The 25,458-nt window shown below is 36.6% G+C and overlaps 1 protein-coding gene and 1 pseudogene across 1 annotated transcript; both read right to left on the minus strand.

Moving 5' to 3' along the window:
- Nucleotides 1–1,638: 1,638 nt before the first annotated feature.
- Nucleotides 1,639–2,549, minus strand: LOC112794769 (rust resistance kinase Lr10-like; annotated as a pseudogene).
- A 14,847-nt stretch (nt 2,550–17,396) lies between these two features.
- LOC112796564 (rust resistance kinase Lr10) lies at nt 17,397–19,718 on the minus strand. Its single transcript, XM_025839075.3, has 2 exons — nt 18,930–19,718; nt 17,397–18,821 (listed from the first exon to the last, which is right to left on the minus strand). The coding sequence occupies exons 1-2, from the start codon at nt 18,979–18,981 to the stop codon at nt 17,641–17,643; spliced, it is 1,233 nt and encodes a 410-aa protein (XP_025694860.1). The 5' UTR covers nt 18,982–19,718; the 3' UTR covers nt 17,397–17,640.
- Between the last annotated feature and the right edge of the window lie 5,740 nt (nt 19,719–25,458).

Here is a 25,458-nt window from a genome sequence, read left to right on the forward strand (position 1 = left end):
AAGGCGCTGATACCAGGTCGTGAAGTCGAATCCTCGAGGATTAATCTTTGGATTATTGCTGAAAGATTTTTGATTAATGAAGAAAGAAATGTTGAAGGCCTGGTTAATCAACAAATCTTCCCCCTCAACACTAGGGAAGAAAGGAAGTTTCTTGTTCGCCCTTTCTAGGAATTCAACCAGTCCGAGGAAACAATGAGTATTTGCACCCATGGTGAAAGGGATCAAGATCCTAGTATCATTAACTTAAAGTTAAAGGTCATCAATGACTTCATCATTGACTTGATTCAGTATACGAAGGGATGGTGGAGCTGGTGGTGCTACTACAGGACCTTTACCTTTGCTTTGAGCAGCAACATGAGAAGAAGAAGTGGCCATGGAAAAATAAGGAAAAAGGAAGTTTTTAAAAGGTTGAAGGTTACGCGAAAGAGCTTGAGATAAGAGAAATTTAGAGAGTAAGGGATCGAGAAAAGTTGAATAAAGGTGAAAATATTGAATTTAAAATGATTACTATAGCCGTTATTACAGAAGGAATGCGAAAAGTGGTAATTTCGCAAAGAAGGCGAAGTGGAAGAAAGAGAAAACGCAAGTCTCGGGAAACGTGTCAAGTGGATCAATATTAATGGGAAGTTAAATGGTAATTATTACTGATTTAGAAATTGAAGTTTGAATTTGGATTAAGTGTTTCATCTTCTAATAGTGTTATCGATGGCAAACACATTAATCCAATGGGGCAATTTGTTGATCGGAAAAATATTTTTCTATGAAGGCAAATGGTTCGAAGTAGTAAAGAGGTCAAAGACATAAGCAGTTTTCAAAAAGATACACGTGCAAGCATTAGACAGAGGTACTCGACACGGATTTGATCTCAAGGCCGTTATTAAATCGAACAAGTTAAATCGAACAAGGTGTTCGAGTCAGGTAATCGAATAAGTTCTTCGAATAAGTGGACCGAGCAGTTATGGTAGTGGAGGAGTTAAAGACTTTTATCACGTGAGGAAATTATGGGTAACGTTTATAGGCAAAGAGGAGGGAACAGTTACCAAGGGATCTGCATTCAAGTTTGTGATTTTGTAATTAATGATAGTTAATTGTCAGCTACCAAATGTAGATTATAAATAGTAGAAATTTTTAAGGAATAATGGTTGGAACTTTAACTCAGAAAAGACACTCAAGCACACTCACATCCCCAGAGAATTTCCGAGTCTGCGATCGAGTCACTTTTCTGTAGGGTTCCTTCCACATTTTCTTCTTTCAATTTATTTTCTTGTAAACTTTATCTTTCAAATGTTCTTTACTTTCAATGTCCAATTTACGTTTCTACACTTTTAGTTTTCATGTCAAAGCCCTTTGACTCAATCGAAGGCATTTTACTACTTTCTTTTAATTTCAACAAAAACTTTTCTGTTTTCCATACATTTTCTTTTCGAAAACTTTATTCATTTGTTTCTTTTATTGATTTCCAAATTTTATTTTATCTTTTATCCCAAACGCCATCTAATCAAAGACACTTTGATGCACTTTTAGAAAACTGGTACCTACAAAGAGGAGTAGGTATCGCTCCGAGACCACCAAATATCGAACCACCATCAATTTGCTAAAAATCGACAAAACAATACCATTGCAATTATTTGATGAATATTACTGTGGAAGAGCAGCAAAATAATTGTCCATCAAGTATTGAAATGGATTCAAAGGCTGTGAAATTTCTACTGAGCCTTCCAACATTTTCACAATAGCACTCATCATAGGCCTTGATTCTGGCCTATACTGAACACACCACAAAGCTACCTTAATCATTCTTTCTACCATCTCCTTATGTTTCTCCAACAATAATTCAGACACTAATGTTGAATCCTGTAATTCTTCACCATCAATTTTTTTCCAAACCCACATTGGAAACCACTCTTGCCTTTCAGGAACATTAGTATCAACATTTCTTCTCCCACTAATGATTTCAAACAACAACATCCTAAAGCTATAAACATCACATTTGTGAGTCACAGGGAAAGGCATCCAAAGCTATGGTGCAGCATAACCAGGGGTTTCTCTGCCTCCGGTCATGGATATATGAGTATTATCCATGTTGCAAAGCTTGGCCAATCCGAAATCCACGACTTTATGATTGAAATTCATGTCCAAGAGAATTTTCGATAGCTTAATATCATAGTAGATTATTCTTTAATTTGTGGACACTCTTCATGCAAATAAGCAATGTCTCATGCTGTTCTAACCGCAATCTCATGAAGCTTTTCAAATTCCGAAGCCTTAACTTGTTTGAATAAATACTTGTCAAGAGAGCCATTTCCCATATACTTATAAAACTATTGCAATCAAGTTCTTTTCATCACAAAATCAAAGAGTCTAAGTTAAATCTTCTCCTGAGCTTGACATTACTCAGCAAATGAAACTTTGAAGTAAAGTAATATAGTGGTAAGGAACAAAGTGAAGAAGAGGAAAATTAAAGAATATTCGACAATCAAAATAGAGTTAAGAGAAAACTGAAAACTTAACATGAAATGCTATCCATGTTATGGAATACTTACCGACATACAAGACCAGAACACTTTATAGTAATTAACAAGCTTGAATCAGAAATACTAGGATAATCAGAATTTATTAGATTTTGTCGTTACTTAACCGTTTAATTTTGACTAATACCTCAAATAGGTCCGCAAGGAATTCACCGTTGGACAGATTTGTCCCCAACAAAATTTAACTAAAATTTTGTCCCTGACATTTTTAGTTATATACCAGATACGTCTCTGTGGCAGTTTGACCCGGTCAGAATGTCCTACGTGGAGGTTAACGGGCTGACGTGTCAGGTTAACTGCCACATGTCACCTACAGGATAATTTGGTCCCCATCCAAGTTGGACAAAACGACGTCGTATTAGATCATGAGACGAACGACGTCATTTCGTGGAGGAAAAATTCGTCCCCACCATGGAAGGCAGAGTTGCGAAATGGCAATATTTTAAATAGGGAACTTATCTGTCTATTCGAGGAGACCTATCTGCCTGATGATTATGCTTTTATAGGGACCTATTTGTCTGATAACCTAATGTTTGGGGACCTATCTGACCTATAATTGGTGACATTACCCTCAAATATATTCATTGTCTTTTTTTTAGTTTCATTGAAAACACAAGCTAATGTATTTAGACCTAGTAGCTTGCAAAATTCTAATCCTCCCTCTCATGACACTCAAAGTGAAGATTCTCCTACACATGTCACAAAAAAATATCTCAGACAAGCCCAAAGTATGTTAATTTTGAATGATTTAATGCATATGTTGAATGATGGCTTGAAGGAGAGAGTGAAGCAATCAGAAGATCTGTTGTTGAAGAAGAATGAGGATAGCCAAGTTGTGAAGAAGCATACTATTTTTGCTTTGTTTAGTATAATAATTGGAGACATTAGTAGTTGTAGTTGTGTTTTGTATGTATATGGTGATTGTTTAGGCAAGTTTTAAACTGTGTTGATTATCAAATTGTTAGATTGAAATGTCTCATTATATTTAGATGGATATGCATGAAATCAATTGTGGTGAAATAGTATAAAAGAAACACATTGCTTTTAGTTTGAACAATCTAGATGCCACTGGTTGTAGCTGTCATGGTCTCAGCACTAACACTCTTCTGGGCCTTGGGTCTGATTACTATTTGCCTTAGCTTGGACGTCTAAAAGGTTGCTGAGATTGGAATAAACAAAATTATTATGAGAATGTTTCATACAGATTTCAACACACGCATTAAGTCATTCAAAATTAGCATACTTTGGGATTGTTTGAGACATTTTTTGTAACATGTGAAAGAAAATCTTCAATTTGAGTGTCATGAGAGAGAGGATTAGAATTTTGCAAGCTACCAGGTCCAGATACATCAGCTTGTATTTTCAATGAAACCAAAAAAGTCAATGAATTTATTTGAGGGTAATGTCACCAATTATAGGTTAGATAGGTCCCCAAACATTAGGTTATCAGACAAATAGGTCCCTACAGAAGCATAATCATCAGGCAGATAGGTTCCCTCAAACAGGTCAGATAGGTCCCCCATTTAAAACGTTGCCTTTTCACAACTCTGCCTTCCATGGTGGGGATGAATTTATCCTCCACAAAACGACGTCGTTCACCTCATGATCCAATACGACGTTGTTTTGTACAGCTTGGATGGGGACCAAATTGCCCTGGGGTGACACGTGGCAGTTAACCTAACACGTCATCGTGTTAACCTCCACGTAGGACGTCCTGACCGGATCAAACTGCCATGGGGACGTATCTAGTTTATAACTAAAAATGTCAGGGACAAAATTTTAGTTGAATTTTGTTGGGGACAAATCTGTTCGACCGTAAATTTTTTGAGGACCTATTTATGGTATTATTCTTTAATTTTTTTAGTTTAGTAATCTAATAATTGATGATAAAAAATAATAAATTTTTGTGTCAAAGTTATTTTATTTTATATTTTTTAATTATTATTAAAATAATGTTAAAATAAATTGTTTTATAATCCAGATTATCCATATTGAATTACTAAAAATTATATATTATAAGCATACTTATTCGTAGAAATTAGAAATTAATGAAAGAGTTACCTCAGTCTTGCTCAACCAAAATTTTCTATGTCTCTAATAGGGTGGCTGAATTGCAACTTCTCTCATAAAAAAAGAACTACTGAGACAGTTTTGGTACCAAAACCCTGAAGTCACTATTTTCCTAAAGCCCAAATAAAAAATAGTATCTAAAGCCAATAAAGATAATATCTTATTTTATTCTCATTTAATTCCAAATAAAAAATAATTATGACTTATTCTATTTAGCATTTATAACAATAAATGAGATCACTGTTATATAAGTCATTTAATTTGAAATAGCATCGTTTGTAATTATAATCAATATATGTATTATTCACAAACAAACTGTTCCGAGGGTTACCTGAAACGTGTAGCTCGGTCGTCTGGAAAGGCCCGAGGTGGGGGTTCAGGGACCCGAGCTTGATATGCAGAGTGGTTGGTGGTTGTACCTGCAATGACACTCCGATGCTTAAGTTAGCATGGGTCCAAGCAGATATGTGTAGAATGTGGAATGAATGTCATACCTGGGTGCTCCAGTGTATTTATAGTAGTTGGCCGTGATCTTCCCTGGATAAGATATTCTTATCTTATCTTATCTTTTGGGAGTTTTATCTCTATCTTTGTGGAACCGCCTTTTCTAGGCCTCTTCGGCCTTTAGGTTTTGGGCTGCGTTCCTTTTGATGGGCCTTCCTTGCTTTATTGTCCGAGGTCCGACCTTTAGGCGTGAGCCTTAGGACGAGGTCGGACCTTTTATGAATTTGCCGAGTTGGAGGAGCCCGGTCAGGGTATGAACAGTGCCCCTGCCCGAGTTCGTCCTTTTTGGGAGGTCGAGCTCGGGCATAGTAGTTTTTCAAAATTCAAAAATGGCCGTTCCTGCATTTATTGCATTTTACCGTTTTTCCTCGATTTCGTTCGGGCTCTGTGAAGGCTTTATTTATTTGCCCCTTTTCCTCTTTTTCTGCGTTTTTGTTTTTCTTTATCCTTTTTCGAGCACTGCTTCTTCTTTCTCTTTGCTCTGCTTCCCCGAATCTCTCCGTGTGTCTTTCTGGGGTTTCCTCTGTGCCGTCGTTTCGTTCTCCTTGCTTCGGAGCTCGTCGTCTTCGTTTCTTTCCTCCAGGTTTGTTCCCATGTTTCTCTTTTCTTGTGCACATATGCTTCTGTTCTTTGTGTGGCTCTTGTTTGTTTCTTTTTCTTTATGCCTGGGTTGCCCCGAAAAGAGGCGCCGCCATTGCTTGTTGTTTGTATATATGGGGGGGGCTCTTTTTGTTCTCTGGTATTTTTTGTTCCGGGTTGCCGCATTTTCTTCGTGGGGTTTTTGTTTCTTGCTTTGCTGAATGGGTTTTCGTTGTCTTCTTTATGTGATTTTTGCTTGCTGTTGTATTCTTCTTTGTAGGTAAGAATTTTATGTCTCGAAAGGTTCTTCAAGCGATGTCGACTAAGATTCCATGTGGTCTTGGTTGGGTAGACCCTCTTCCTCTAAGAGTTCCTTCTGTGGTAGATTCTGAGTATTTAGCTAGGTTCCGTAGGCACTGTAGCATATGTGAAAATAGAGAGTCTGAGATGGATTATGAGCTAGTAGCCCCGGATTCCGAGGAGAGAGTGTGCTTCCCGCCCTTAGATAGTTCCGAGAAGCTCTTCTTTTATGCTTATGATTGTTTTTTCTCTAAGCTGAGTGTCCGACTTCCCTTTACCGATCTGGAGTCCGAGGTGTTATGGTCTTGTAACCTTGCCCCTACGCAGCTCCATCCAAATTCTTGGGCGTTTTTAAAGCTGTTTCAACTTTTGTGTCAGTTTTTGGGCGTCTCTCCCTCTATTTCTCTTTTTTCCTATTTGTTTGTGTTGACGAAGCCGGGGTCGGGTGGAGGGAAGGCATCTTGGGTCTCTTTTAGGGCTAACCAGGGAAGGAAGTTTTGTACCCTGTATGATGAGTCTTTTCATGATTTTAAGAACTTTTATTTCAAGGTCCGGGCTACTGGAGACGTCCGACCTTTCTTTCTAGATGAGAGTGGGGAGCCTTCTTTTCCTCTTTGTTGGCAGGAGAATGTAGTGTCTACTAAGTATACCCTTGAGAGTCTAGATGAGGTGGAGCAGGCTTTTGTGGGTGTGGTAAGCAGTTTATGGGGTCGGGCACCTCACTTGGACACGAAGAAAATGTTGGGAGATCCAAGCCTTCTCCGTTCCGAGTTAGGTAGTTCCCGACCTCTCCGAGATTCATCTTTTTTAGTATTTTGGTTTTGCTTGTTTTGGTGGAATTTCTGTTTGTGGTAATCCTTTTTCTTTTATTTCTGCAGAGATGTCTTCTCAGGCGGATTCCATGAAGTACCTTCGTCGGACGAAGAAGTCTGTGGCTGCTCGAAATATCGAGGCTGGGGAGGCTTCTGCCCGATCTTCTCCAAAGAAGACTACTGTGGGTGTTACTACTCGGTCGAAGACAATTCCGACTCCCCAGTTCCGAGCTATAAATCAAGATCCTCCGACCTCTGGACCCGGTCACTCTTCCCCGCCTTCGTCCTCGGGTCCTCCTCCCAAGAAACAGAAGACCTCTCAAGAGCTTGCGGGTTTTAATGACAAGGATTTTGATGCTCTTGGTTGGATTGAACAGCATATTCTCCCTCAGACCTTTATTTCTACTGATGATGTGTCTATGGAGCACCATTTTCAGTATATGGCGCGGAGTTGTGTCCGGATGGCTAGTCTTCATGCCGCTATTGCCCGGGAGTTCAAGAAATCCCCCATTGGTGCGACCGGCTCCCGACTTGAGAAGGCTCAGTCTGAATTCGAGAGGATTAGTGAACTGAAGGCTGCTAGGATTACTGAGCTGGAGGCATCTTTGGAGAAAGAGAAAGCTAAGGCTACCGCGGCTGTGGCGGCAGCGAATGCATCTGAGGAGATGGCAAAGGCGGCTACAGAGAATTATACTCGGACATATGCTGAGCTTGTGGAGACAAAGGAGAGATTGCGATCCGCTCAGGATGATTTTTACGAGCTAGAAGGTCATGTGGCTAAGGGTATGGATGCTATGTTTGAAAATTTGAAGGCTCAGGTCCGGGTTCTTGCTCCTGACCTGGATCTGAGCTTATTCAGTACGGATAACGTTGTTGTGGAGGGAAAGATTGTTCCTGCTCCCAACGAGGATGAGGTTCCGGTGTCCGACCTCAAAGTTCCGGTTGCGAACCCGACTTCACCTTTGGCCGGGGATGGCTCTGGTGTGGAGGTTTTAAACCGAGATGACGGTGCCGTTGATGCTGTCCCGATTTCTATGTTTCCTCCGCAGCCTTCTGTTGATGTGGAGTCCGGAAAGGATCTTGATTCTCTGTAATCCTTTTATCTTTGGTTTTTTGCCCGGCCTGTGGGCTCTTTTGTTTTTGGATGGTTTCTGTGAATGCTTTGGACACCTTTTTGCTATTAGCTACTTGTAGTAACTTTTTAGCTTATTATGCGGTGTTTTGTTCGCGTTTTGACTTTTTGTTCCGCTTTTATGCTTTTTAGTTGTTTTTGGATAACAACCTTTTAGCTAGCGCTTGAAACTTTTGTTTTACCCTTTCCTTTGATTTCGTTTTTTCGCTTGTACTTTTTAGTTGTATAGCAACTTTTTAGTAAGCGTTTTCGAAATCTTTGTTGTCGCCGTTTTAAGGCTTCTTTCTCGGATCGGGCTTTTTCTCGGACCTCGGGTGGGGCGGTCGAGTACTTCCCTTTGTTGGGCCCGACCTTGTCGTTGGTCGGCCCTTTAAGTTATTTTTGTAATCTCTTTTTATTTGGCTTTTTGAGCCTTTTCAGAGTTGCTTTATAACTTCTCACATTAATTTGAACCTCGTCGCTTTATCTTGCCGACCTTGTGTGGTCTCTTGGCAATGATTTTTTGCGTTTTGCCGAGCATAAATTAATGCGCCTTGGCGGGGTACTTTCCAGGATTTGTTTCATCATGTGGAAGAGGAAGGAGAAAGAAAAGAGAAAAATTCTATTAGTATTAAAAAAGAAAGAATATTTACAGAATGTTTACCCTTGGCTAGGTCGGGTGCCTTTCTCGACCGGGTGTCTCATTAGAAAACCTTTGCAGGAAAAAGAGTACACCTCGGGTTATATTTTTCTAGCTGTAGTATCGTCTTAGATTACAGGCGTGCCAGGCCCTGGGCAGCTCATTGCCTTCTAGGTCGGATACTTTGTAATAGCCTGTTCCTAAGACTTCTGTTACCTTGTAGGGTCCTTTCCAATTTGCAGCTAGCTTTCCTTCTCCCGACTTTTGTGTTCCGATGTCATTTCGGATTAGAATTAGGTCGTGAATGGAGAAGCTTCGCTTTATTACTTTCTGATTGTATCTGAGGGCCGTTCGACGTTTTAAGGCTTCTTCTCGGATCCGGGCTCTTTCTCGGACCTCGGGGAGGAGGTCGAGTTCTTCCTTTTGTGCCTGCGGGTTACCTTCTTCGTTGTAGAAGATGACTCTGGGTGACCCTTCATCTATTTCGATAGGAATCATTGCCTCCATCCCGTAAGCTAGTCGGAATGGCGATTCTCCCGTTGTAGAGTGTGGAGTTGTCCGATATGCCCATAGTACCTGGGGGAGCTCCTCGGCCCATGCCCCTTTGGCCTCTTGGAGTCTTCGTTTTAACCCGGCCAAGATGACTTTATTTGCGGCCTCTGCTTGTCCATTGGCTTGTGGGTGCTCGACTGAGGTGAATTGCTGTTTGATTTTTAGTTCGGCCACCAAGTTCTGAAAACTTGTGTCCGTGAACTGTGTTCCATTGTCTGTTGTGATGGAGTAGGGGACTCCGAACCTTGTGACAATGTTTTTGTATAGGAATTTGCGGCTTTTCTGAGCCGTAATGGTGGCTAAGGGTTCAGCTTTGATCCACTTTGTGAAGTAGTCGACCCCCACTATGAGGTATTTGACTTGCCCCGGTCCTTGGGGGAACGGGCCGAGTAGGTCAAGTCCCCATTTTGCGAAGGGCCATGGTGCGGTGATGCTGATAAGGTCTTCGGGTGGTGCCTTGTGGAAATTGGCGTGTTTTTGGCAGGGGGGCATATTTTCACAAATTCCGTTGCATCTTTCTGCAAGGTCGGCCAGTAGAACCCGGCTCGGACTACTTTTTTGGATAATGCCCGAGCTCCGAGATGGTTCCCACACATGCCTCCGTGGACTTCTTTGAGGACGTTCTTTGTTTCTGAGGTCGGAACGCACCTAAGGAGGGGGTTTGAGAATCCTCTTCTGTATAGTACGTCGTGAATTAGTGTATAATTCTGGGCGTCTTTCGTGAGTCTTTTAGCTTCCTTTCTTTCGGCGGGAAGAGTTCCCGACTTCAGGTAGTTGAGTATGGGGGTCATCCATCCTTGCTGTTGGTTGGATATATTTAGCGTTTCTTCCTTTCTTAGCACGGAGGGGGATTGTAAGGTTTCCTGGAGGAGACTTCTGTTGTTGCCTCGGGGCTTGGTGCTGGCGAGCTTTGAGAGGGCGTCTGCCCGGGCGTTTTGTTCCCGAGGTATGTGCTGAATCTGTATCTCTGAAAAGTGGCGTAGTTGTGCTTGTGTTTGGTCCAGGTATTTTTTCATGATGGGGTCTTTGGCCTGGTAGCTTCCATTTACTTGTGATGTGACGACCTGGGAGTCGCTGAAGATCGTGATTTTCTGGGCTCCGACCTCTTCGGCTAGCTTTAGACCTGCTAGCAGGGCCTCGTATTCGGCTTGGTTGTTCGAAGCCTGGAACTCGAATTTTAGGGATAGTTCTATCCGCGTTCCTTGGTCGCTTTCGAGTATAACCCCGGCTCCGCTTCCAGTTTTGTTTGAGGACCCGTCGACATACAGGTTCCATGAGAGTGGGGTTCCAGGGGTCTCAGTGTATTCTGCGATGAAGTCGGCTAGATACTGAGATTTTATGGCAGTCCGGGTTTCATAGTGGAGGTCGAACTCGGACAGTTCCACCGCCCATTGCAGTATTCGTCCTGCCAGGTCTGTTTTTTGGAGGATGTGTCTCATGGGTTGGTTTGTCCGGACTTTGATGGTGTGGGCTTGAAAGTAGGGACGGAGCCTCCGAGCTGTGAACACTAGGGCATAGGCGAATTTTTCTATCTTCTGATAGTTTAATTCGGCCCCTTGTAGTGCCTTGCTTACGAAGTATATGGGGTGTTGTCCTTGGTCATTTTCTCGTATTAATGCTGAAGCGACTGCTCGATGTCCAACCGAGAGGTATAGTACGAGTTCTTCTCCTTTTAAAGGTCGGGTTAGGATTGGTGGCTGTCCGAGGAATTCCTTGAATTCTTGAAAGGCTTTTTCGCACTCCGGGGTCCATGAGAAGGGTTTCCCTTTCTTTAGGAGTGAGTAGAGAGGTAGTGACTTTATTGCTGATCCTGCCAAGAATCTTGATAGGGCGGCTAGCCTTCCATTCAGTTGTTGTACTTCTCTGACACACGTCGGGCTCTTCATATTGAGTATCGCTTGGCATTTGTCCGGGTTCGCTTCGATGCCCCTTTGGGTCAGCATGAAGCCTAAGAACTTTCCGGCTTCTGCGGCGAAGGTGCACTTTATCGGGTTAAGTCTCATGTTGTGTTTTCTGAGGGTGCCGAAGACACCGGTGAGGTCGGTCAGCAAGTTTCTGTCTTCTTGTGTCTTTACCAGCATGTCGTCGACGTACACCTCCAGCTGTAGTTCGATGTGCTCTGAGAACACTTTGTTCATTAGCCTCTGGTAGGTTGCCCCTGCGTTCTTCAGCCCGAAGGGCATTACTACGTAGCAGTAGTTTGCCCTTGGGGTTATGAACGAGGTCTTTTCTTGGTCGGGTCCGTACATCGAGATTTGATTGTATCCCGAGTATGCGTCCATGAAGGAGAGATATCTATAGCCTGAGGCTGCGTCTACTAAGGCGTCGATGTTTGGTAGTGGATATGGGTCTTTGGGGAAGGCTTTGTTGAGATCCGTGTAATCGACGCACATCCTCCATTTTCCATTGGGCTTTTTCACCAGGACCACGTTTGCGAGCCATAGGGGGTATTTTACTTCCCTAATGAACCCTGCATCTAGCAGTGCTTGTACTTGTTCTTCTATTGTTTGCATGCGCTCGGGTCCGAGCTTTCGGCGTCTTTGTTGGACAGGTCGGGATCCCGGGTAAACTGATAGCTTATGGCACATCAGGTCGGGACTTATGCCTGGCATGTCGGAGGCTTTCCAGGCGAAGAGGTCGGAATTCTCCTTTAAGAGGGTTATGAGTTTCTCTTTTAGGCCTGCTTCGAGGTTTGCTCCTATGTTTGTTATTTTTTCAGGTGTGTTCCCAATTTGGACTCTTTCGGTTTCTCCCTCTGGTTGTGGCCGAAGATCTTCTCGGGATTGAACTCGTCCGAGTTCTATTGTGTTGACCTCTTTCCCTTTTAGGCTCAGGCTTTCGTTGTAACATCGCCGCGCTAGTTTTTGGTCGCCTTTTAGGGTAGCGATTCCTTTTGCGGTAGGGAACTTCATACAGAGGTGTGGGGTCGAGACTATAGCTGCCAGTCTGTTTAGGGTTGGTCGCCCAATGAGGGCATTGTATGCTGAAGTGACGTCGACTATAATGTAGTCGATGCTTAATGTTTTAGATTGCTCGCCTCTTCCAAAGGTAGTGTGTAGCGAGATGTATCCTAAGGGATGGATCGGGGTATCCCCTAGCCCAAATAGGTCGGTGGGATAGGCCTTTAGTTCTTTTTCCTCAAGTCCGAGCTTATCGAAGGCCGTTTTGAACAGGATATCTGCTGAGCTTCCCTGGTCAATCAGGGTTCGATGTAAGTTGGCGTTTGCTAGGATAATGGTGATTACCATTGGATCGTCGTGCCCGGGTATTATCCATTGAGCATCTTCTCGGGTAAATGAGATAGTAGGTAATTCGGGCAGGGGACTGTCTTCTCGGACGTGATAGACTTCTTTGAGGTGTCTTTTTCGCGAGGATCTGGATGTTCCTCCGCCTGCAAAACCTCCATTTATCATGTGAACGTGTCTTTCAGGGGTTCGCGGGGTTTGTTCGGCCCGATCTTCGTTATCTCCCCGCCTTCTCTTCCTGGTCTCTTCTCCTTTCTCTGCTATGTATCTGTCGAGTTTTCCTTCTCTGGCTAGCTTTTCTATAACATTTTTTAGGTCGTAGCAGTCGTTAGTAGAATGACCGTAGAGCTTGTGATATTCACAGTATTCGGACCGATCTCTCCCCGCTCTCTTGTGTTTTAGCGGTCGGGGCGGTGGGATCTTTTCGGTGTGGCATACTTCTCTGTAGATGTCTACCAGGGAGACTCGGAGGGGGGTGTAGTTGTAGTACTTCCGTGGCTTGTCCGAGTTGGGTTCTTCTTTCTTCTTCTGTTCCCGATCTCGATCTCGGAGTGGGTAGGTTGATTCCTTCCTAGAAGAGTCTCTTAGCTAGGAGGTTTCCTCCATGTTGATATATTTTTCTGCCCGCTCCTGCACCTCGTATAGGGAGGTCGGGTATCGTTTGGATAGGGATTGGCTAAACGGTCCCTCTTTTAGGCCGTTTGCTAGTCCCATGATGGCTGCTTCAGTGGGCAAGTGTTGTATGTCCAGGCAGGCTTTGTTGAATCGCTCCATGTATTCTCGGAGAGTTTCTTGGTTACCTTGTTTGATCCCGCGTAGACTGGGGGCATGTTTTTTCTTGTCCTTTTGAATAGAGAACCTTGTTAGGAATTTTTTGGTTAGGTCTTCGAAGCTGGTGATTGATCTTGGTGGCAGGTTGTCGAACCACTTCATGGCTGACTTGGTGAGAGTGGTGGGGAAGGCTTTGCACCGAATCGCGTCGGAGGCGTCGACTAGGTACATTCTGCTTCTGAAGTTGCTGAGGTGGTGACTTGGATCGGTGGTGCCGTCGTAGGGATCCATATCGGGTGGTTTGAAGTTTCGCGGTACCTTCTCCTTCATGATCTCTTGCGTGAAGGGATCATGGTTGCCTTCGGGGGTGGTGCCGCGTTCTGTCCGGTCTTTCAGGTTGGCCTCTATTTTCCGCAGTTTTTCTTCTAATTCTCTGCGCTTTCGAGTCTCCCTTCTCAGATCTTGTTCAGTTTCTTTCTGCTTCTTTATGTCCTCTTCGAGTTGTTTCAGTCGGTTTTGTTGTGCCCGGACTGCTTCTAGAATTTCCGAGCTTTTCTCTTTTTCGGATTTTTGTGGATCTTTGTTTGGGAGTGATGTCTTTGGGCGATTCTGTTTGTTTCCTCCTGGAGTGCGTGGTGATAGAGGGCTGTCCGGTCGTTCTCCGGTGTCAATTTCGTCCTCTTGTTCGGATGCAGCGCGGTCATTGTTGTGAGGGTCGTCCGCCATGGTAGAGGGATGACTTCCAGGTTCCCCGGCAACGGCGCCAATGTTCCGAGAGTTACCTGAAACGTGTAGCTCGGTCGTCTGGAGAGGCCCGAGGTGGGGGTTCAGGGACCCGAGCTTGATATGCAGAGTGGTTGGTGGTTGTACCTGCAATGACACTCCGATGCTTAAGTTAGCATGGGTCCAAGCAGATATGTGTAGAATGTGGAATGAATGTCATACCTGGGTGCTCCAGTGTATTTATAGTAGTTGGCCGTGATCTTCCCTGGATAAGATATTCTTATCTTATCTTATCTTTTGGGAGTTTTATCTCTATCTTTGTGGAACCGCCTTTTCTAGGCCTCTTCGGCCTTTAGGTTTTGGGCTGCGTTCCTTTTGATGGGCCTTCCTTGCTTTATTGTCCGAGGTCCGACCTTTAGGCGTGAGCCTTAGGACGAGGTCGGACCTTTTATGAATTTGCCGAGTTGGAGGAGCCCGGTCAGGGTATGAACACAAACTAAAAAATTAAATAATTTCCTAACAATAATTAATAATATTGTTAGATACAACAAATCTATAATTATAAATATTTAGAAATTAATTTTATTACATTGTTAGTGTAAAATAGTTTTACCATGTATCTAATTACGTAATATAACATCAATAAAAATAATTACTTTTCACATTAATTGTGTAAATAATATAATTGTGTGACTGCTTAAAATATTTTACACTATCAAAATATCAATACATCCAAATTAAACTTAAATATTACATATGTAAAATTATGGATAATAAATCTCTTAATAGCCGATATTTATTAGGGTTAAGTATGATTTTGGTCTCTAAGGTAGGGGTTGAAAATTTATTTCGTTCTCAACCTTTTTTTCGCTACAAAATGTTCCCAAAGGTTTAACTTAGTTTTAAAATCGTCCTTTTTACCAAAATTTTTATTTTTATTACCAAATTATCCCTAATTAAAAAATATTAAAAAAAGGGTTAAAGGGAATCACGAACGGGAGGGGAGAGGGGGTCAGGGAAGAAGAGGGGGAGGGAAAGGTGGGGAAGGAAAGGGGAATTCTCGCTGCCACTGCTGCTTTTTGCTGCCGCTGCTGTCGTTGTTCCTCGTCGTTCGGTTTTCGCCGCTGGATCTCGCCGCCAGATCTCGTCACTGCTCCTCTTCCTTGTTTGACGTCGACGCGAGAAGATCCAAGACAGTGGATGTCGCACACCATTCGCCATTTCTGCTGCTCCTTCTCACTCAGTCGCCGGTCGTCACTGCTCCTCGCCGGCCGTTCCTTCTCCTTGTCGTTTCTACTACTTACCGTTTTTGTTATTTATGTTGTTGAATTTGTTTGATTTGTGGATTTTGTTAATTACGTTAATTTCTGATTATGCTCCTAGCTGTTTGTTGATTTTATTAATTTCTGCTGATTATGTTTCTAATTTCATTTTGCTTCTGGTTACTCTGCTTCTAGTTCTAGTTCTGCTTCTCGTTGATTGTGTTTTTAGTTCTAGTTGCTTGTGTTTCTAGTTCTGATTTTGCTTCTAATTCAATTTCATTCTGCTCCTGTTTTTGGTTATTTGTGCTTCTGGTTTTGGTTTTTATTCTAATTTTATTGTTTCTGTTTCTGCATCTGGTTGCTCTTTTTTTTTTAATTTTTATGACATTGTTGGATTGTTGTTGTTATTGATGCTTCGATGAAAATGATGGTGGTGGTGGGTTCTGATTCTAGTTCAGTTTCTGTTCTGTTTTTAGTTGTTTTAGAAAAAAAAGAGGAAGAGTATTTTTGTCTGAAAAACAATTTTAAAGCTAAATTAAAATTTTAGGATTATTTTATAGAAAAAAAAACAAAAACAAAATAAATTTTTACACTCTACCTTAAAAACTAAAATTATACTTAATCCTATTTATTAATATTATATGCTTTATATAGATATATGCTTGTTATTAATATTATATAATATAGTTAAAACGCGTTGCTTACTTCATCGAGTGTTCCGTAGCTTCTTCATACAAAGGACATATATATCAAATCAAATAGTAAATAGAAATTATGAGTGTTGTGTTGTGGTGATCCTCGGCCGGCGTAAGATTTTCAATTTCTCTCTATTTCTATTTTGTCTTCCGTTGTGATTAGGAGCAAGCGGAAAAGTCCGTTCTGTCTCGTTCTATTTCACTAGAAGCTTGTTTTTTGGCGGGCTAGTCCGTCTCGTCCCGCCTAATGAGACATTATAAAATTTTAACCTGCTCCGTTTAATGGCAGGCTGGCGAGCTAAGCCTGTCAAATAATTTTTTTTTTACTTTTAACTATTAAATAATATATATAAAGACAAAAAAAATCTTTCCTATCTTTTACTTTTAACTATTATAATTTCTAAAAATATAAACAAATTATAATTTTTATCTTCACAAACATTAAAGTCTTTATAATTATAAATATCTAATAAATAAAATTATAAACCAAGTTTCATCCAAAACATAATTATAAATATTGTTCTCAAAGTAAAATAAACATAATCTAAAACATAATTATAAATATTGTCTCTAAAACAAAATAAATATAATCCGAAATACTCAATTTTCATCTTCATTCTCTTGTAAGTTGGGTTGGGGGAAGTTGGGTTTTGGTAAAAAGTTGTAAAAATACTCATTGCTAAAAAAATTCTAAGTCCGGCGAGGAAGCCCGCCCCGCCCCGCCAAAGTCCGCGGTTTAAGCGGTGCGGGTTATGCGGACTTTTACTATTTGACGATTCTAATTTTTCACCCCAATTCGTCTTTTTGGCAGATTATGCGAACCGATTCGACGAATTTAGCTCTGTTTGCCACCCCTAATTGTGATACAGAGATCATAAAATTTGAACCAAAGCTCATTTAAAAAATTAACTTCATGTTAACATTAAAAACAACACAATCATAGCATAACATTTAGAAAATTATTATCAAGTCTATGCTAACAAATAAATACATAAATACATAAACAATACTAATATCTTTATTTTATGTATCAAATATTAATTATGTATATTTGCTAAATACATATCTAGCTAGTTTTGTTTATGTATATTTGACAACATATATACCTAATTGGTGGGTCCAATTTTTTTTATTAAAATAATATATGTATGTATTACAAAATTATTAATATTAAATTATTATAAAAAATTTGTATGATCAAAATAAAAAAATTAAAAATATTTATATTTAAATTACATGTGAAAAAATGTAAGAAAAATTAATTAGTTTAAAAAATGTTGAAAACTTTAAATTTGTAAAGCAAAAAGAGAATAAAAAACTATTTTAAAAAATAATTTAATTTATGATATTCAAAACCTAAAATAATTTTCTTAATGCAAAGTTAAAGACCAATTAAATTCTAATAAATAATAATAAACATGTCAAATAATATATGAACAAATTATATTATGACATATAAAACGTAAATGACACATAATTAATATTGTGACACATAGTATTTTTGTTCACGTTAACATGCTATGTGTCACTTATATATCCCTCGTCACTCCATCACACAAGGTAAAACCATTGGCACTACCATTTCACATCACCCGGCCATATTTAGGAACTAACTTGGCTCACGTTCACCAATCTCGTGGGCGTTTTTTGTACAATTGAAATCTTGAGTACAATTTTGACGCATATAGCCAATATTTGAAACTATTTTGTGGCTTTACTCAATAATGCGTGTCAATCTTAAATAATTTACAACAAATATTTTGCAACAAAAGTAGATAAATTAAATCAACCACTAGAAAACTTTCGTTTTACTCCCTACTAATGGTAATTCAATCCCATCATGCTCTAAATTGGATCAGCAGTTACAATATTGGAGTCTACATCAATCACAGAAGAGTCACAATAACTACTTGTAGTTGCAGTTGTACCATTGCAATTATTTGATGAATATTGCTGTGGAAGAGTAGCAAAACCATTGTCCATCAAGTATTGAAATGGGTTCAAAGGTTGTGGAATTTCTTCAGAGCCTTCCAACATTTTCACAACAGCACTCATCATAGGCCTTGATTCTGGCCTATACTGAACACACCACAAAGCTACCTTAATCATTCTTTCTACCATCTCCTTATGTTTCTCCAACAATAATTCAGACACTAATGTTGAATTCTGTAACTCTCCAGCATCAATTTTTTTCCAAACCCACATTGGAAACCACTCTTGGCTTTCCGGAACATTAGTATCAACATTTCTTCTCCCACCAATGATTTCAAACAACAACATCCCAAAGCTATAAACATCACATTTGTGAGTCACAGGGAAAGGCATCCAAAGCTCCGGCGCAGCATAGCCGGGGGTTCCCCTGCCTCCAGTCATGGATATATGAGTATTATCCCTGTTGCAGAGCTTGGCCAATCCGAAATCCGCGACCTTAGGATTGAAATTCATGTCCAAGAGAATATTCGCCGGCTTAATATCATAGTGAATTATTCTTTGTTGACACTCTTCGTGCAAATAAGCAATGCCTCTTGCTGTTCCAATTGCAATCTCATGAAGCTTTTCAAATTCCAAAGCCTTAACTTGTTTGAATAAATACTTGTCAAGAGAGCCATTTCCCATGTACTCATAAACTATTGCAATCAAGTTCTTTTCAACACAAAATCCGAATAGTTTAACTAAGTTGAAATGATGAACTTTACCTAAAGTTCCAATTTCAGCCATAAACTGTTCTTGGATTCCTTTGTCAGAACTTCTAAACAGAACCTTCACAGCTACAATGGTATCGTCACTAAAAACTCCTTTGTATACCGAACCAAAACCTCCCGATCCCAATAAATAAGAGAAGTTATCAGTTACAATCTTTAACTGTTGAGTAGTGAACCTAAATGGCTTGTCCTTTTCAATGTCATTCAGAAATTTATCCATAGTGTGAGTTAAAAATTGTGCATCCCGAATCACTTTTATACCTACAATCTTAATCCTTCCGCGACATATTGCTAAACAAAGTGATATAAAGATCACAATCCCACCTGCAAAATGTGAATTGAACGAGAAATATGATGGCCAAATCATTAAATATGGAAACTTAATTAAGATATCATGGTTAAAAAACAATAGTTAAATAAAATTAAACTCACCCACGATGATCATTACTAAAGCCGGTCGATCTAGTCCTCCTGAGCTTGACATTACTCAGCAAATGGAGGTTTGAAAGTACAGAAATATAGTGGTATGGAACAAAGTGAGGAAAAGGAGAATTAAAGAATATTAGACAATCGAAATAGAGTAAAGAGAAAACTGAAAACTTAACATGAAAAAGTTATCCATGTTATGGAAAACTTGGGGAGATTGGAGAAGACAAGAAAATTTTATATCATACAGGAGATCGATAATGATTAAGAAGTGCTAGAATCACTCAAGAGAGAAGATTAATTAAAAAAATAGTTTAATGTATTTAATTGTGTATAATGGATACAAGATACTATATATACAAAAATTCTAAAATCTAGAGATCAGCATTTTTATTAAAATTTGGCCAACACTTAACAAGTAAAAAAAAAAAGGTAAGTAATTCCACATTATTGGATGAAAGTTCATACCATTAAAAACATCAATAATAACTAATTGATGATTATAAATCATAAAACTTGCTAGTCCTAACTTCTAATACTCCTGGTGCAGAAATTATCATCATAAATACTTACTAGTTAACTATGAACTCTCAACTACTAATCGCTTTATACATTATTATTCTAATAAAAAGCTTGAAAGGATCAGGCCGGTCTTTATAAAAATTATTGTATGTACGTCAGTATAATATACAGAAAAAAAGAATGTTGTATTGTACAGTGTACACTATAAAATATAGACATAGAGACAAACCCAACATGACATAAAAGCACATAACGCTAATTTCAATTTTTGTGGGACACGAGAATACGGTGTGTATATATATATAACAAATTTTAGATAAATTGTGATAATATCTTAATAATTATTAGTATTTTTATTCGTAATAATATTACAAAAATATAAATTTTTTAAAATTATGTTAATTGTGTCATAATATTATAAATTATAGTACAAATGATTTATATAATTAAATTATTTTTAAAAAAATCGTAAAGAACAAAAGTTTTTATCAATTAAAAAGACATGCGTCTTTGTATAGATAAAAAAATTAAATAATAAAATTTTTAATTATTATTTTATGCGGAAGAGTTTAATTTTTTATTAATAATTAATTTTAAAATTTATTATCTAAAATTTAAAAGAAGTTAATATGTATATTTTTATATTTAATTAGGTGTTAAGTTTGTTGTATAAATAGAAATAATTAATTCTTATGCTTGTTATTAAAAAATAATATTTTTTTCTGTATGTATATAAAAATATGATTAGATATTAGCATAAAAAAAATTTATCTTGATAGTTATAAAATTAAATTAATTTTTTTCAAACAATTGAATCTTGATTCTAACTTTTAATTATAATATTAGTATTCTCTCCAAATTATATGTAATAAAATTTTGAAAGAAAAGAAGTAAAAATATAGATTAGAAAGATAAGTAGTAAAAATTTAAAACTAAATGAAAAATATGCATGTAATAATAATATTTTTAATTTGAATTATATTATCTTGTTAATTTTATTTTTTGTAGAACAGAAAGGTAGAGAAAAATAAAAAATAAAGAAAAGAGAGAGAAAGATAAATAAGAAGAATGAGAGAGGAAGTTTGTTAATTTTGAAAAGTAAAATTTTATTTTAATTATAATAAAAAAATATATAGTGACATATTTTGGTTTGTCAAATTATTAATATAAAATATAAATTATAAATTATATATAGAATAAAAAAGATAGAGAGAAATAGAAACAATGAGAGAGGTAGATAAGAGAATAAAGAAAATATTTTCTTTCAATTTTAATAAAAAAGCGTCATGTGACACATTTTACTTGTTAAATTAGTTAGTAATATATAATATATGATATATAATATAGTTATATTTTAGTTTTAGTTTTAATATTTTAATTTAAATATAATTAGAAAATGTCATGTTACATATTTTAATGGTCAAATTTGTAATTAGTCATTGTCTCATTGATAATGATATATAAGAAAAATAAAGTGGGTGAAAGAATGAGAGAGATAGAGAAAGACTAAATCCCTAAGGTGGCCTCTGAGATTGATGCTGTGCACCAAAATCGTCCTCGAAATTTCAATTGCACTAATTACATCCATGAGATCAAAAAAATTGTACCATATTAGTCTTTGACTCGTTTTTCGTTAATGATGGACTGACGTAGCTTGATGATGTGGACCGTGTCACCTCATGGTTTGGCCACGTGTAACAGTATAATGATGTGTCAGTCAACGACACGTGGCATGCTGTCATAGATGGTTATGCCATGTGTCACAATACTATTTTGCCGCGTGTTAGATTGTGCCATGTGTGTCACAATATTATTTGTTCTCGTGTCATCCACTATGTTATCATTACATATGCACCAAATTGATCCCTTACTTTATATTAAATGATTCATTTTAGTCTCTAAAATTGAATATCGTGCATCAAATTAGTCCCTTTATAAGTTTATTCTCTTTTTTTCTTTTTTATAAATTCAAAATTTTTAATATCTTTAAATACACTAATTTTAATTTTACTTTTTTACAAATTATTTAAATACAAGTGCTTTTATAAAATTTTTAAAAATTTTAGTTTTAATTATACAATTTTTTTCTACAGTATTTTATTAAAATTTGAGATATTAATATTGATTTAGTAAAGAGTGTAAGTTAAAAGTATAATAATATTTTCTAATACAAACTTTTTAATATTTAACACCTTCCTAAATATTTTAAGAATACTTGATAAGGCATTTGTTAACTAATATAAATTCATTATTCTTATCCGTTTTAATAATATTTGATTCACCGTATAACTGACTTCTCACTAAATTAATAAGATGGATTTAGGGGCGCGCTACACATCCATATAACCATGTAACCAAGTTGGCCCAAACCCAAATAGAATCACGCGCATTAATGACGAGTAAAAACATGCGCTTTATCTTCTTCTTCTTCTCCCCGACGCTTCTTCTTCTTCTTTCAAATATATGCATACGTCATCTTCTTCTTCTTTCAAATTCACGTATACCTCCTCCTCATCCTCCTCCTCCTTCTTCTTCTTTGTGCACACAGATTCTTCTTCTGCTTCTCCTCCTCCACCTTCTCTTCTTCTTCTTCTTCTCTTCCTTCGTTATCGTCATCACCAACAACACCAATATTTTGCTAATAGATTATTTTTTCATCGAATTGAATGGAATGCAATTGTTATATATTCTGAATCTGAATTGAATTGATAATATCTAAATTGTAGACAGAGGTGTTTCGAATTTAATTTCATATAATGGATTATATTTCGTTCACTGAGTACAATCAGGTGAACTGAAATGGTCAACACCACTGAACCGAACACCAATCATGTGCTGAATAAACTTGATAAGCATTCAGTCAGTAAGAAAAATATTTCTGCATGCATAAGGACTCAACTAAATACATTAACAATCAAGTGAATCAAAATGAGCAATACCACATGAACATTGTTCGGTTCGGTGGCCTTTGTGATTTTGATTTACCCGATGAATGTTGTTCGATTCGGTGACCTCCTTTTACTTTATTCAGTATTTAAGATTATTGTGATAGCATGTAACAATCATTTCCTAGCTGTCTCAACGTAATAACCTCATTCAACTGATTTGAAGTTGATTCATTCATTGTTTCAATTCAGAAGTCCAGATCGAAGAAGAAAACAAAGAAGAAGAAGAAGAACGACGAAGCTAATTAGGTTGAAGTCAATCCAGATCTATAACGAAGAACGTGAGTAGAGAAGAAGAAGAAGAACAAGAAAGAAAACGCGAGCAGAGGAGAACGGCGAAGCCTATAACGTAAGCAAAGGTTTAGGTTGCAGCAAAATGTTTACGTTGAGCAAAGGTCATAGAAAGTTTACGTTATATGTAATGCATGAATCACAAACGATTTGGAGATGGGACATTGGAGGAGGCGCGTATAACCAAAAAGACTTGGATAACATCTATGTATTTCTTACATAGATGTAGAGTTTTTCTCATAGATTTATACTGTCGATTATAATAATTCATTTTATCTATAACTTAGCTAGGTAGCCTTTTCATATATTACAATATTAATTAATATAAGCACTTATTGTAACCATGGCTTGAACAGTATTAAAATAGATACAAATAAGCAAGAGGCAATAATAAAATTTTGGATTTAACTAACATGTGCTATAATAATACGAGTTAAATATAAAATTTTAGATTTAGCTAAAATATGCTCTAATGATACAAGTTAAAATTATTAATTAAAAAATTTATTATAAAAAATTGTATAATAAAAAATATAATAAAATTAGTGTATAAAAAATATTGAGAATTTTAAATTTACAAAAAAATGATAACAAACTGATGAAGGGACTAATTTGGTGTATGACATTCAATTTTAGGAAATAGTAAAATGAGTCATTTGATGTAAAGTAAGGGAGCCAATTTGGTGCATATGCAATGATGACATAGTGGATGACACGTGAACAAATAATATTGTGACACGTGGCATAGCCATTCACGTCAGCATGCCATGTGTTGTTGACTGACACGTCATCATACCATTACACGTGACCAAACCATGAGGTGACACGTGTCACTAAAGATTCACGTCATCAAGCCACGCCAGCGCGTCGTTCATGGAAAACGGGTCAATGACTAATATGGTGCAATTTTTCTAATCTTAGGGACGTAATTAATGCAATTGGAATCTCAGGAACGATTTTAGTGCACGATGTTAATCTCAAGAACAATTTTGAGAATTTAGTTGATAGAAAAAAAAAGAGGAAAGATGGGAGAATTCTTTAATTTTAGAGAGAAATATTTAATTTTAATTTTAATGATAAGAAAGTGATATGTAACACATTTTAATTGTAAAATTAGTAATATATAATAGAAGTAGATATAAAAGCTTTAAGATAATTTTTTATTTTAGTAACTAATAATATATATATTATTATAAATTAAGAATAAAGTTAAACATGTGATTATATTTGATTGTATCTAAAATATATTTGGAAAATATTTTTTATTAAAACATAATTAAAGATAAAAAAAATTAGATACAAAAAATATGGCACTTATGATAATTTAATTTTAATAAAAATTTAGATACAATTAACTTCAAGTAAAATTAATAATTAAAAATTATTAAATAATTTAATTAATTTCATTAAATTTTTATCTAATAATTTTTAATTATTAATTTTACATAAAATTGACTAACTTAAATTTCTACCCTCAATTTATTGTCTATGCTTATAGTATTTGTTAATGTGTACACAGCTTGGTGAGCGCAAATCAAATAAGATCATCTCTCATCTAAGTACGCGCAAACATCGCCATCAATATTTATGAATAATGAGTTTTAGGGTGGCTTTGCTTCTGTAGGCGTTGACGGGGTAGTGAAATAAAGATGCAACGAAAAGCTGTAATGACAAAGAATATATATATACTAAATTAATTATAAAAATTAATTATAATATATTTATATATAAATATATATTTTATATTTTAATGTGTATTTATATTAAAAATTAATTTTAATAAATAATTTTAATATACAACTAATATAATTGATAAGATTGTTTTTACAAACGTTTAGCTTACTTCAATTCTCGGAATCTTCTTTATCCAAACAACACATCAAATGAAATAGTACCTAAAAATGAGGAGGGTCATGAGCCGGCGTAGGATTGTCGATTTCTCTTTATTTTGTGGAAGGCGTTGCTGTATGTAATTTTGCGATAGATTCATAAATTTCTTCAAAAATCCAACTCAAATAGACATTAGGCTTTATTTGGTTGGAAGAAAAAAAAATAGAAAAAAAATTAAATGTAATTTTATTTTTTTTTACATATGTTTGAATAAAAAAAATAAAAAAATAATATATAATATTATAAAAAAGATAATTTTATTTTTATATATTTTAAAATATATTAAAAAATTAAAGATAATATTAAAAATTTTGAGTGAATTCTACCTACTTTTTTATACTGTTCATTCTTTTCTTTTCACCTTTTTATTCAATCAAATAAAAAAATAGCTATTTTTTTATTTTTTTCTTTTTTTTTCTCATTTTCACCCCAAACAAACACCTTCTAAGTCTTATTTAATGCACAGAAAGTAAGATTTAAACCAGAAGCATCTAACTAAAAAAAATAAAAACAGGTAAATATCCATCCCGATAATTTTTTTTGAAGGACTTTGAGTCTCTGACCAAAAAAAATTCTTTTTAACTCTTGATATTTAATTTTGTAGGACTCATTAGTCCTTCCGTCAATAATTTTTTTTAAAACATACTTATGTGACACATTAATTATTAATATATCTTCTATTTAGATTTTATAAGTAAAAATAATTTAAAATTATTAATATTTTTTAGTTTTACACCGTAATTTAAAAAAAAATAACAAAAATATTAAAATAAATTAAACGGTCTTAATAATTATCCTTAAAAAATAACAAAACTTCCAATAAAAAATAATTTATCAATTTTAATTATTTTTTAATAGATAAATCAATAATTTAATATACTATTAAG

This window comes from Arachis hypogaea, chromosome 4 (genome assembly GCF_003086295.3).
Source record: "Arachis hypogaea cultivar Tifrunner chromosome 4, arahy.Tifrunner.gnm2.J5K5, whole genome shotgun sequence".
Lineage (NCBI taxonomy): Eukaryota > Viridiplantae > Streptophyta > Magnoliopsida > Fabales > Fabaceae > Arachis > Arachis hypogaea.